Source organism: Camponotus vicinus, unplaced genomic scaffold, assembly GCF_025532165.1.
Source record: "Camponotus vicinus isolate PSW18456_S1 unplaced genomic scaffold, iyCamVici1.0 SCAF_6, whole genome shotgun sequence".
Lineage (NCBI taxonomy): Eukaryota > Metazoa > Arthropoda > Insecta > Hymenoptera > Formicidae > Camponotus > Camponotus vicinus.
In genome coordinates, this window is record NW_028141978.1 from 5661695 (window position 1) to 5675758 (window position 14064).

The 14064-nt window shown below is 26.4% G+C and overlaps 3 protein-coding genes across 4 annotated transcripts; 2 read left to right on the forward strand and 1 right to left on the reverse strand.

The window, feature by feature from the left end:
- Nucleotides 1–243: 243 nt before the first annotated feature.
- On the forward strand, nucleotides 244–8478 carry LOC145973335 (aminopeptidase N-like). Of its 2 annotated transcripts, none has more exons than XM_083102613.1 (12): nucleotides 244–267; nucleotides 1541–2116; nucleotides 2714–3286; nucleotides 3953–4136; nucleotides 4966–5113; nucleotides 5403–5481; nucleotides 5625–6010; nucleotides 6518–6798; nucleotides 7022–7215; nucleotides 7388–7705; nucleotides 7805–7874; nucleotides 8118–8478. In XM_083102613.1, exons 2-12 carry the CDS (start codon nucleotides 1575–1577, stop codon nucleotides 8229–8231), a joined length of 2889 nt encoding a protein of 962 aa, XP_082958739.1. In that variant the 5' UTR covers nucleotides 244–267; nucleotides 1541–1574; the 3' UTR covers nucleotides 8232–8478. The 2 variants fall into 2 exon arrangements, with proteins under 2 accessions (XP_082958739.1, XP_082958738.1); XM_083102612.1 differs by having other exon boundaries at nucleotides 246–267; nucleotides 1556–2116.
- Nucleotides 8479–10913: 2435 nt separating this feature from the next.
- On the forward strand, nucleotides 10914–12963 carry LOC145973086 (PEST proteolytic signal-containing nuclear protein). Its single transcript, XM_083102263.1, has 3 exons — nucleotides 10914–11109; nucleotides 11895–12094; nucleotides 12215–12963. The coding sequence occupies exons 1-3, from the start codon at nucleotides 11073–11075 to the stop codon at nucleotides 12455–12457; spliced, it is 480 nt and encodes a 159-aa protein (XP_082958389.1). The 5' UTR covers nucleotides 10914–11072; the 3' UTR covers nucleotides 12458–12963.
- Rps26 (ribosomal protein S26) lies at nucleotides 12951–13970 on the reverse strand. Its single transcript, XM_083102264.1, has 3 exons — nucleotides 13817–13970; nucleotides 13298–13606; nucleotides 12951–13029 (listed from the first exon to the last, which is right to left on the reverse strand). The coding sequence occupies exons 1-3, from the start codon at nucleotides 13817–13819 to the stop codon at nucleotides 12997–12999; spliced, it is 345 nt and encodes a 114-aa protein (XP_082958390.1). The 5' UTR covers nucleotides 13820–13970; the 3' UTR covers nucleotides 12951–12996.
- Between the last annotated feature and the right edge of the window lie 94 nt (nucleotides 13971–14064).

Here is a 14064-nt window from a genome sequence, read left to right on the forward strand (position 1 = left end):
CTTTAAATTAAAATAGAAAAATGTTTTTTATCTTAAAAGATAAAATCTTAAAATTAAAGCGTTTGCAGTTTAAGCCGTAATGTAAAAAGAAAATTCGTTAATTCTGGACACCCTATGTCTAAACGTAAACACATATAAAAAAAGAAAGAAAAAGAGAGAAAGATATGATCCAGAAAGTTTATTTACATTTTAAATAGTCATGTTCTCTATCTCTAAATATCGAGTTGTTAGTTTCCGATCATCTCTCGAAGTAATAAGATCACGGTGGTAAGATTATAGATATATTTCTATCATTAACAACTTCTAGTGATAAATAATTAGATAATTACGATAATTATTACAAAAAATTATATTCTAATCAATATACAATTTAACTATATTTAAGTGAATCACATTGAAACAGAACACTCATATGTATACATCTCTTTAAAGATAAAGGAATATCTATATAGAATATAATTTAATTACTTCTAAACAACACAACAGTATTTTTTCAAAATTAATTTACTTCAAGTCGAGGTAATTAATAGACGACATTAATATATAAGATTATGTCATTGCACAATATCATATTGATTTTAAATTCGAAAGAAAAGTAATTAAAAATGAGATATATGTTTAAAGTTATATCACATATTTGCTTTATGTTAAATATTATATAATATTAAAGATATTCAATGCTGTCTATAAATCTTGTATTCTATAATTATATTCTATATATTCCTAGTCTATGTAATGTATGTGGATATATTTCATAACATATAAATATCTAATATTCAGTGAACGAGCAACGAATAATTTACAAATAATGCCAATCTTCGTTGTTGCAGTATATATATATCATAATTGTCAAGATAGAACAAAAGATTAATTAGTGATTCGATTCGCAATCAGTTCAATTTACTCATGTGTATAAAAGAGAAATAATATACACCAAAAAATCTTAACAGCATAAAAATGTTAAAAAGCTTCTACCTAAAAATCGATAGATCATCTTTAAATCTTTGTTTAGATGCCTTATAGAGATGTCCAAAAAAATTCAAATAAATTTAATTTCTTTCGTTGCTCGTTCCGGTTAATAAAAATATAAACATCTTACGCCTTTGTATACCGCGTAAGATGTTTATATTTTTATTAACCGGAACGAGCAACGAAAGAAATTAAATTTGCAAACATCAACATTATGTAATACATTTAAATTTGTCTTAATGCCAATTACAATATGCAAGATATAGAAATACATGATTCTTCAAAATTATTTAAATTATGTTCTTCACATATTTTATTTTCGAAAGAAGTATTCTTAAATGTTCTATTGTCTTTGATAAAATTCACTCTGATTCTGTCTATTCAAATAGATACTATTTTCCAATTCAAATTTACTTTTCAAAAAAGTTAATTCCTTTTTATGCAGAATTAGTAACAACTAATAAAAAACACACTGTATTTTTTTATACTCGTACTTTCTTTATGTAATAATTATGATAAAAATATTTTTTCGCTCTTTTACATCTTATTTATTATTCGTTTTTTGACGAAGAAAATATTCTTGTAGGTACTTGAAATCATCCGACATGACATTTATAATATTATTGTTAAATAGCTGTTTAATATTCATCGGCACGACAGCTAATTTTAACGAAAGTGTCGATAAAGACCACAAGGTTTTGATTAATCGCTTATCAAATCATACCGAGACAATAATACCGAGACACTATGACATCCATCTAATACCGCATATCGAAGAAGACAATGTAAATATATTTAAATTTTCTGGTATGATCGATATTGTAATCCAAATTCTTTATCCAACACAAAACATAAGTCTGTATGCACAACAACCTTATGTAAAAATAAATCAATCCATACTGGTAAAAATAAATGATAATCAGATGAAAATCAAGCTAAATTTAAGTGATCAATCAAACACAATTTATTATCCAACGAATTATGCATATCAACCTGAAAAGCAAATTTTCAACATTTATTTTAACACTACAATGTTACAAGGGAAATACATATTGAAAATGACATTTAAAAGCACTCTGGATAGCAACAAAGGAGAAGGAATTTTTCTACATGAAACGTATCAAACAAACAAGAACAAAAATAAAACGTGAGCGAATTGAAATGTTGAAAGCGCAATGTCATAAAATAATATAAAGACTATTTATATATCACTGTCCTTTTAAAATCATTTCCAAAAATTCATACCGACATCTAAATAGGTAGTAGAATATAGCTTTACGATAATATACACAAAATCTTTTTTCCAATATCTAAGTATAATTACATATTTCTACATAATTGTGAAATATTATTTCAAAGATAAAAAAATTTACTTTTTATCATATTACTTTCATGTTGCAACTTTTAATTTTAGAGATTAATTTTGGAAATTTAAATATATTATTTATAGAAATTAGAATTTATAGAAATTTTTGAATGTAAAAATACTAATTATTTCATTTACACACACATATTTTACATTTTACAAAAATATATATTATACTAAATTTTATTTATAACAAAACACACATAATACAATGAAACCTAGAAATTGCAATGTAAATTGACAAAAACTAAATATGTTGAATATTATCTCCAAATAATTACTCGTAAACTATGTTTAGATATATTCTATAGCTTTTAACGCGCATAATAGTTGAAAATTTATTCTAATCTTAACAATGTATCGTTTAAATTTTGATAGGTGGTTGATCGCAACGCATTTCCAATTTATTAATGCTCGACGAATGTTGCCATGTTGGGACGAACCGGTATTGAAGGCTACATTTCACATTGTTATAAAGCATCATAAAAACTACACAGCTTTGTCGAATATGCCAGTACAAAAACTGCACGAGGGTAGAAATAATATGACATGGACGATATTTCACGATACTCCTGAAATGCCCATATATCTCGTGGCAATTGTGCTGTGTAAAGATCTTTTCCTTTCCACCCGCATATTGCACGAAAAATGGACATTTCCATATATAGAAGTCAAACGGACTATATTAAAAGATTTCATGCTGAATTCACCGATACCTAATTATTATGTTGACTCAAATCGGGTCACCAATAATTGGTACAAACAATATTCAGTAGAACAAGTACAACAAATAATATTCGCACAGATAATTGCTGAATCTGTCTCACAACTTCTCGGAATTGAATGGACGCTCTCGTTGCTAAATATTGAAATGATTACAAAAGTGGATCATATTGCAATTTCAGATTTACGAGACGATAGCATACAATATTGGGGTCTCATCTTTTATAGGTAATACATACATATAATTGGAAAGACAAATTAATTTACTAATTATTTTATTTATTATTTTAATCTATTATATATTTATTTTATTTCATTATTAAATTATTGTTAGCATTCATAAAGTTAGAAAATTCAATAGCATATATTTTTATAGCTAGATCAATAAATCACGGTAATATATGATACATATATTAATGAATTTCAAGATAAACATAAGTTTATCACATACCGTTCCTAAATATATTACATAAAAAATAGTATATTTTCATTTTCAAATTGATGTAAATATGGAAATTATTTATATGAGTTTAAATTTCAATTTTGAAGCCGCACACTTGTGATTTTTATTTCTTATTTTCCTATCATATCAATGGAATACTTATTATAAAGTTATTTAGAAGAAGATTGAATCAAATATTACCATCGAAATTATATATCGCGATTTAAATTCCTATATCAAATTATTGAGAACACATACATGAATATTTTCGTTTTAAATAAACATATGAAAGACACAATTTACTTTATATATATAGAATGTAATAATGAAAAATAAGATATATATAATTGCATCTTTTTAAATATCATTTTCTAATATAGAGATATAACGACAAAAAAATCTTATTTTCTTATCATATTTTCATAATAGTATTATTTTTGAATAACTTTTAGGGAAGCAAATATTATCTATATAGAAAACAGAGATCCTGTTGCTCGCAAATTTGATGTAGCGCGCTTGGTAGCACGTGAAATTACACATCAATGGTTTGGTAATATGGTCAGTCCATCTTCCTGGTCTTATCTCTGGTTGAATGATGGAATTGCTATATTATTGGGAATGGATACCATTAATAAGGTTTTTTTTAATATATTTTTTAATATTTAGTTTATTCACACATTTAAAATAAACGCACATTATAATATAAAAATGTAAAATATAAAAAATTCTTATAAAATTTATGGAAATATTTCCTTTAATTCTTAAAATCAAAATGCTCAATTCTTTTAAATATTATAAAAATCTCAAGATTTAAGCAAACAATATTATACACTCGTCAACAAAATTATCGTATAGGTAATTTCATGTCAAATTTTCGTATAATTTCAAATAAGTAAACCAGCAACCTCCTCGTGGTGCGCATCGGGTAATGCTAATGTTGGCGGCGAATGAACAAAAATGTATAGGTAACTTTGATGTGTCGTAACTCCGCGAAAAAAAAATCGTACAAATTTCATTTTTTTTAAATACACATATAAAAGTCCATATTTTACAATGATTATCATGAAATTTGCGAAAAAAATTTATTCCCGTGGAATGCGTCAAATTATGCAATTTTTTAGAGATGAAACACGTCCTCTTAAGGAGATGACGAGAGGCGGGGAGGATAAATTCTAAATCTAACGACGGAATTATACGTATTTGAAGTTATGCGAAAATTTGACATGAAATTTCCTATGCGATAATTTTGTTGACGAGAGTACATACATTTAAAAATAATTTTAATTATTTTTAATAAATTTTTACAATATCTTTAAACTTAATAATATATACAAATAGTATGTAATTATTTTCAGTAATGAGCAGAAGCACTGACACATATTTAATGCTGACACCTATTCCTATTAAATATTCAAATTCTATATATATATATATAATTTAATTATATCAATACTTTCATTCATAGATTTTTGGAGATTTTCGGATATTGGATTTGTTTGTAGTTCAAATTCAACACGAATCTCTTCATTTGGATACTGATTCCCTTATAAAACCTCTTATATCAGAAGTCAATAATCCTTCTGAAATTGATTCTTTTTCTCGTTTTATTAAAGGTAAATTTAAGTAAATATAATTATAGTAATTCATAAATTCGTGAACATAAATGTTATAAAAAAATAGAGAGAGAGAGAAGGCTGATTTTAAACAAATTAACAGCTTATCACGTTAAGTTTATACGTTAAGTTTGCTCTATAAAAAAAATATAATTATACAATTTTTTTAAATTAATTTTTTTCTATTATATCGATTATGTTCACGAACACTTTGAACACTGAAATTTATATTAAATTTATTTTAAATATTTAACATCTTATTTTCATGTTTTTATGATTTAAATCATAGCTCCTGTAATATTGCGCATGTTATACATGTTATTTGATGATGTATTTCGAAAAGGCATCGAAAGATATGTTATAAGCCAGTGAGTATTAATTATAATATAAAATAATGGTGTAAAAAAGGCAAAAAAGATAACACATAGAATGCACAATAATCATATTTTCTCTAACGCAATTCATTGCATCATTTTTATTGTCTCAATAATATAAAATTTTATAAACTTAGTCAATTTAGATCAGCAGTTCCCAATGATTTATGGATCGCTATACAAAGTGAATTAACTTATTCGCATATTAGCCAGACGCCAATTAATACACCGCCAATTAATATATCACGGATGATGGATGCTTGGACAAATCAAATGCATTATCCTATATTGAATGTAAAACAAGATTATTTTGATGCTAGAGAAGTGACACTATCGGTGGAAAATAATATATCAGTGCAAGATAATTGGTTTCTATTTGTGACCGCCACTACTGAAACTGAACACGATTTTACCAAAATTTTACGTGGCTATTGGCTAAAACTTACACCGAAAAATTATCCATTTATCGAAATGACTATCCAACGAAAAGAGGATTGGATAATAGTCAATTTACAACAAATAGGTAAATATTAATCGGTGATAATACCACCTATTTTATATAATCAAAGTTTTACATCAATTCACACATTTTTATTTGTATTATATATATATATATATATATATTATATAAGAACGCAAATTATATCACATATTACATAATGATACTCGATAAAATATAGCATGGGAAATGTTTTACGTTTTATATTGCTGTTTTGAGTTTATAGTAAATTCTTTCTTGCATGTAATTGAATCTATTTATTAGCATTTATGTAAAAAAAATAAATTTAATTATATGCGAAATGTTCTTTACTCCTTCATACAACAATTATCTAGATAAAATAAATTTATAAATAATTCGCACAGATTACAATTTTTTCTGTAATACGCGCTATGCGAGTAATCTATTGAAACTTTTGTATTCTTTAAAAAATAAAAGAAAATACATTTTTTTATATCCAGGGATATTTTTTTAATAAATCTTATCAAAAGGATCCCATATAATTGATAAAATTGATTTATTTTACGGTAGGATATTATCGCGTCAATTATGATCCTAAAAATTGGCACAAAATCGCGTATTACCTGAATTCTCCACGATATTCAAACATACATATTCTTAATCGTGCTCAAATCATCGATGATGCATTTCATCTTATGGAATCAGGCAGACTTCATTCTTCTATATTTTGGGAACTCACAAACTATCTAAAGCAAGAAACAAATTACATAGCATGGTATCCTATGTTCAAAGTTTTCGAATATATGTCGAGAATCTTTTCACTTTCAACCAGAAAAGTTACAGAAATTAAGGTAAATAGCAAAACAGATTTCTCGTTAATATAAAAAATGTTATGCATAAAATCATATAAAGCATAAAAATAATTTGGAAGAAAATGTAATATATCTGTGACCAAAAAAAATTCAGTTTTAGTTCTTATATAATTTCATATTTAGATTAAAGATAGAAAATTTTTTTTATAAATAACAAAAAGTACTACTACAAAACTCAAAATATTATTTATTGATTTTATAGAAAAATATGGGCGATATATTGTATAGAATTCTTCAAAAAATAGGATACGATGAAGTTTCTGTCAATGATTATTTTACTAAATGTTTGATACAAGAAGCTGCAAAGTGGGCATGTACTTTTGAGCTTCCGGATTGCATAAATACAGCCCATCATAAATTGAAACATCATCTCAAAGATGATTTTGAAAAGAATGAGTAATTTTTTTTTTTTTATAAAATCAATTCTTTTCATAATCACTCATTTTTCCTGTGAATATATACATATTGCAATTATATATCTTAAAATTATTTTTAATTAAGAGAGAATTATATAAATTATAATATTTTATAACAAATTTTAATTTTTTTTCTATATATTTTATGTTAGACTTATGCCGTGGTGGAGAGAATGGACGTACTGTAAAGGTATGATGATAGCGAACTTTGAGACTTGGTTAAAAACATTAAATTTATGGGAGAAGACACGAGATAATAAAATTCTGGACTATTTGACTTGTACTACCAATTCTGATATAATCTTTTCATACTTATCGCACACAATGAAAGAACATGATTTCAAAAATATCACAAGATTATTTCGAGCAACCGAACGTATTTCTATCTTTTTTTCTATTGTTGCAAAACATGCAAGGAATAATGAAATACTTGAATACATATTAATCAATTTTAAAGCAATTAAACATAGGTAATGGTCTTTTTTTCATAAATGTATTTATAATTACTGTAGCTATTTGTAACCACAATGATTTATCATATGTATTAAATTGTCATTTTATTTATGTAGAGAAACCAGTACAATTGCAGCATTAACTCATATTATTAATAATGTGTATACTAAGGATCAACTCAAGAAGGTAAATTACAATCCCAGATAATCTATATTTATTTATATTCCTTTAATCAAGCTGGCCTTTATCTTTGTACATACCATATATGTATTAACGTATGAAAGTTTATACCATGAAAAAAAGAATATTATATTAAAGTAGAGCCTTATTGTATTTACTAATTTGTTTATTATAGTAAATGTTACTTTGGATAACGCGACGACTTGAAATTATTACTATAATAGTAAATGTTAAAATAATACGTTTTAGATAGAGGAATTCGTGAACAAGAATGTAAACGAATTAAATTTGGATGTTCAACGCAAAACAGAAATACGCTGGTCTCAAGTCATGCGTTTGTTAAACTATCATTTAATTTTTTAAAATCTGACGATATCATAAAAATGGATAACCAATAGATGGGAGATGACAACTGCAATGCTTTCATTTATGACATAATTATCTATATAATAAGTAAATTTCTATATTATTTTTTCTCTTATTTTTAATTTCATATGATTTGTCTGCTATTAATTATTTTCTTTACTTTAATCATTTTTAATATCTTTGTAATATTATTATTACTGTACATTAATTTTACTATTACAACACATCACTAATTTGTGTAAAGTTACATAAAATTTAATATTTATTATAAATTTTTCTTGTAAAGTAAGTGTTAATATTATCTTCAAATTTTAAATAACTGTAAAATATTAACATTTACATGTTGTTTTTAGATTCAAAGTTAATATTGACATTTATATTACAATTTCCCGTATTAAAATAAATGATAGGTATCATATTAAAATAAATATTAATTCTTATATAAATTAGTAATATGTTATAATATTGTAATTGACATAGTAATAAGAATAATATATATATATACAGAATTATATATTATAAATATTATTATAATTTTATTATAATATAATAATATATTATAATAATATATTATAAAATATATTATAATAATATATTATAAAATATTTTATATTATTATTAAAGAATTTTTTAATATTTGTATTCATATATTTATTTTTATGTCAATATTTTTAATGATTGTTATATGTATTTAAAACATATAATACATCTATATTTTTTCTTTAGTAACATTAAATAGAGATGTGTATGAAATATATAACTATAAGACTACGATAAGACTATATTAGAATTTTCTATTAATTGAATACAAAATAAATAAACTGTGAGAAAAACGAGAAATATTTTATTTGAAAAAAAAAATATTTTAACGACCTATATATATGTTAGTACCTTTCGAGATTAAGTATATAATGTATAATGTCCTATTTAGATTAAGAGTTATGTGAAAGTATTATAGTATTGATAATAAGAAATAGAAAAAAATTTTAATATATAAATTAATTTCTTATGGAAGATAGAAAATTATAATGGATAATATTGACAGTTCATGTACTATATACACTGTTTAGAACTACTAATATTTTATTTGTTCTATACATTGATTTTATTTCAAGATTTAAAATCTATTAATATCACTACCAGCCTCGAATTGGACTTTGTGAAGCCCAGGTTACAATCCATGATTTGTAATCTCTCTTCTTAACTTTTACTTGTTTATGCCTCGGATGTGTTTTACACATCACATACCACCTTTCTTGCCTGCATACAAAATAACAATCCTTGCAACGAAGTTGCAAGTGGCCTTTAGTTTTTAAGCCGTATACTGGATTACATATAGGTGAGATTGGTTGCAGAAAAGAGGATGTGTTATGATTGATACCGCTGTTTGGTGAATAATTTAATTTCTGCCTGTCGCATATATAGTGAATTCTATGAAGCAATATATTTTGAGCAGTTCCAGTTGTTAAAAATTTTGGAGCAATAGAATCAATTGCTTGATGCATTGATCTAAGAATTAAACCAACATTCATTTTTGCTGTAAAAAAAATAAAATATGTATTAATTAATGCAATTGTGGATCTTTTAATCATTTCTTATATCTCGAATAAGAAAAATAATACAAGTATATGTAAAGGAAATTGTTAATTTCTTGATAAGAATGGAAAATTCAATTAGAAAAAATTTACTAACCTAATTTTTTTTTCAATAATCCAAAATTTTAAACATAATGCAAATTAATTCTTTGTAATATTAGAAACTTTAAGCACTGAGAATTTAATTACTTATATCGATATATATGTATATATACATTTATTTATGAAAAACAGTAGAAAAATATGTACCAAATTGACGTTAATTTTTACATTAGCGATATTTATATTAGTGTTTATTATGATTAAACTTACTTGTTAGAAAATAGCACACACAATTATCTGCATAAATTTATCACCTTCTAAAATTATACATGCAAGAATTAATAATTTTTAAACTCCATATACAAAATTATGTCTGAGATTATTCATAAGAAAATAATGGCTGCGTTCAGCAGAAAAAACTGCTTTGCCACTGTTGTAAAATTCGTGAGCCTGATTGGTGTATGCTCTTAGATTCAGTCAAAATTAAGAGCATACACCAATCAGGCTCACGAATTTTACAACAGTGGCAAAGCAGCTTTTCCTGCTGAACGCAGCCAATTGCTTCTTGATTCTAATGCCCAATTTCACCAACCGCGTTTAACTTTAATCTTAGGTCCATATTCTGAATCCTTTTTTATCGATAAAAGTGCCTCTAAAAGTGGCATATAAGCTTTCTGATTGGCTATAGGCCACTTTTAGAGGCACTTTTATCGATAAAAGAAGATTCAGAATATGGACCTTAGTTTAACTCACTCTTTGTCTCTTTCTAAAGGAAGAGTTAGAAGAAGATAAAGAGTGAGTTAAACTAAGGCTGTGTTCCAAAATTCACTGCCAGTACTGAAAATCTATAATGTACGTCACGTAAACTATAGATTTTCAGTACTGGCAGTGAATTTTGGAACGCAGCCTAAGATTAAAGTTAAACGCGGTTGGTGAAATCGGGCATAAAAGGCTGACATCTCATGTGCAATACTGGCATCAAGATACATATTCTGATTGGCTGACAGAAAAGTATCTGTGATGCTGAGTCTATCTTTATTCAATGTCTAATGGTTGGAAGCAATGGCACTAATGGCAGACGGGACAATCGGAAGGACAACTTAAGTAACGATTTTTAAAGGTTATTTCGCGTAGACTCTGGATAGACTGCTGGTCAGGATAAACCTATTTCGAGCTGCGTCCATAGGATATCAACAACAAGATGTCCAGAAGGAATCCCGGGGACGATTATAGAAAAGGTTTTGTTTATTTTATCTATACGCGCTTCTCATTCAATCTAAATAACGTTCGTTATATCGTGAATATCTCATCGAAGATACCTGGATGATTATTTGTTGATATAATTGCTAGATTAATGTACAATTCTGTATGAGATATTAAATGCTCGAAAATTAATTTTTTATTTATATATTTTCAAGAAAAATCAGCAACATAAATTACACTCAGAATATGTTATCTTGATTATGCGTCTAATTTTTTTAACAATGTTCCGTCATGACGGATGTATTTTATACTAAAAATGCGATCATTATTGCTGTTCTTTAAACAATAAATGTACTCAATTTCTATGCATATCTATATTAAAAAATAGATTGCTGAAGATGACCCAAAAATAGGGTCGAAACGTTCGCTATTCTCTCTTTGTATTCGTTTAATATCAATATTTATTTGATTGTATTATAAATAAATGTGTTATAACATCGACACTCGACTCGTATTGCCATTATAACTGTTTTGTTTAATTTTATATTTCGAGTCTTATACTTTTTAATTTTTGTAAAAAATAGATTGTAACGTTGTACTTTACAAGAATATTTTGCATTTTATGATTTTATCATATTTATGAATAACTATTATTATTTTAAAGAAATTTAAATGAATAAGATTGTAAGACTAATTTCTAATTGTTAAATTTTTATAGGAGATGAATATTGTATTAAGCATAATCCGCTTAAAGATTTCCGGTTAAAAAGTCAACTTTGTTTAACTTGATCTGAACTTTGCCAGTGTTTGACGTTGTCAGGGTCAAGTGTCTACAGAGCCGAGGACAGGAGAGGAGATGACAGGGATAGGGACCGTTCGCCGCTCAGATCCGAGGAGCATTGCGACTCAGATGACTCCAATCAATCCGATGCTAAGAAACAAAAATTAACATTTGGCTTTGGAAAAAAGGCTGGCACTGAACAGAAGAAAGGAATTCAGATTAAATTAGGTTCTACTTCTGTAAGTGAAATATTTTCACAGATCGATATTCTATATGCATATGTTCTGTGATATAAAATCTTTTTTTTTTCTTAAAAATTTCATTTGCTTTTATACAAAGTTCTCTTTTTTTCAAATCAGAAACCATCTCCAAAAGCAACAACAGTACAAAAACCAACAGTGGCCTCCGTGTTTAATACGGATGATGATGATGAACCAGAAGAGATGCCGGCGGAAGCAAGGATGAGGATGCGAAATATTGGCCGCGAAACACCGACATCAGCTGGGCCGAATTCATTTGGTAAAACGAAGCAAGGATTCTGCGATTCGAAAAAAATATTTGAGAAAACGCTGAAAAAGGCAATGGAAGAAGCAAACAAATGATTTTTTCATTGCCAAATATATCTAAAGAAATCATTACTTGTACATTAATTTTACATAATTACTACAAATTTCTTGCTAAAGTCAAATGTATGTATTTTTATGAAATGCAATTAATTCATTGACAGAGCTCAAATTTAAAGTTTTGCTTCAAAACTTAGGAGGATATTATCAGCTGATCTATAGATCTATTATTTCTATGCACATTATGTACAATAAATCTATACATAAAATTTATACATTCTAAAGGATCTAATACTTGTTTCTTCCTTTAATGGATTATCAAATGCTATATTAATTCATGATAAATAATATATATGTAAAATAATACATATGTAATTTCTCTTTTCTTGAAATAATAAAAGCAATAATCACGCTCTGTACTTTACATTATATGAATTTAATAATATTATGCTCTGTAATTTATATTATGTGAATTTAATAATATCATGCTCTGTAATTTATATTATATGAATTAAATAAAAAATCTTAAATATTTGTTTTATGAATTTTTATTGCAATTTTAATTTTACATAATAAAATTATTTCCTGTTCTGCTGGCCTTGACGCAAATCCTGAAAACAGAATTTTTACATGTATATAAAATGCATATTTATTTTATAATTATACAATTGTATGTTGAATAATCTCAAATTTTGATTTTTTTTTATATATCCTACATATTAAATTACACTGTTACACATAATAAAACATTTAAAAATTGATATAAAACAATAATTATATATCAATCATTGCCAATATTTTAATCTCTCATTTTTAATTGCTAACAAAATATATTCATTTGTATTAAAATTATATTAATAATTATTTGTATTTAGTTACCCTGGGGAAATTGCGGACAGGAGGTGTTCTGATACGACGATCAGCCTTGGATCTATTACGCACCACTTTAGAGTGAATAGCGCAAGAAACACAATAGTGGAGCTTGGCGTATAATTTCGGCAGCTGATAGGACTGGTAAAAGCTAGCCTCTGTTATATCTCTAACAGCAGCAGCCTCGACAATATTTCTTATTACGAATTTTTTAATCGCTTTGTCCTTAGGAACGCAGCGAGCACAGTTAGTGCAGCGAACTGGATTGACATGGCCACGACCATGCTTGGCACGTCCTCCATTCCTACGTTTGCAAGTCTATGAAAAACATACAGAATTAAGTTAAGTATATATTAATGCACTTGTGTGTGTGTAAAATGTATTAAAAGTATATACAATAGCGCCAATTATATATATCAATGTGTAGTCAATATACACGTGATTTAGATTATAATGTGCCCTCGAGTTTTCGTTTTGCAACAAATGCGTAGTGTATCAATTTAAAAAACGATAAATAATATAAATTACCATTTTGTATCGCGAGTTTTCTTTTTTCTTTTTTTCTCTTCAAATTTCCGTGAATTTTTACTAATGAGTAAAAATACCACGTTGCGTAGCGAAAACTACACAGAAAGAAGTTCGAAACGGAAATATACTATAATCATAAACTAATATAGAAGCGCAACTCTCTTAGTTTTATGAAAACCTGATGGCATCGGATTTATAGCACTTCCGGTTGGACTTACGTTAAGCTCAATTTTCATCAAACAATTTTA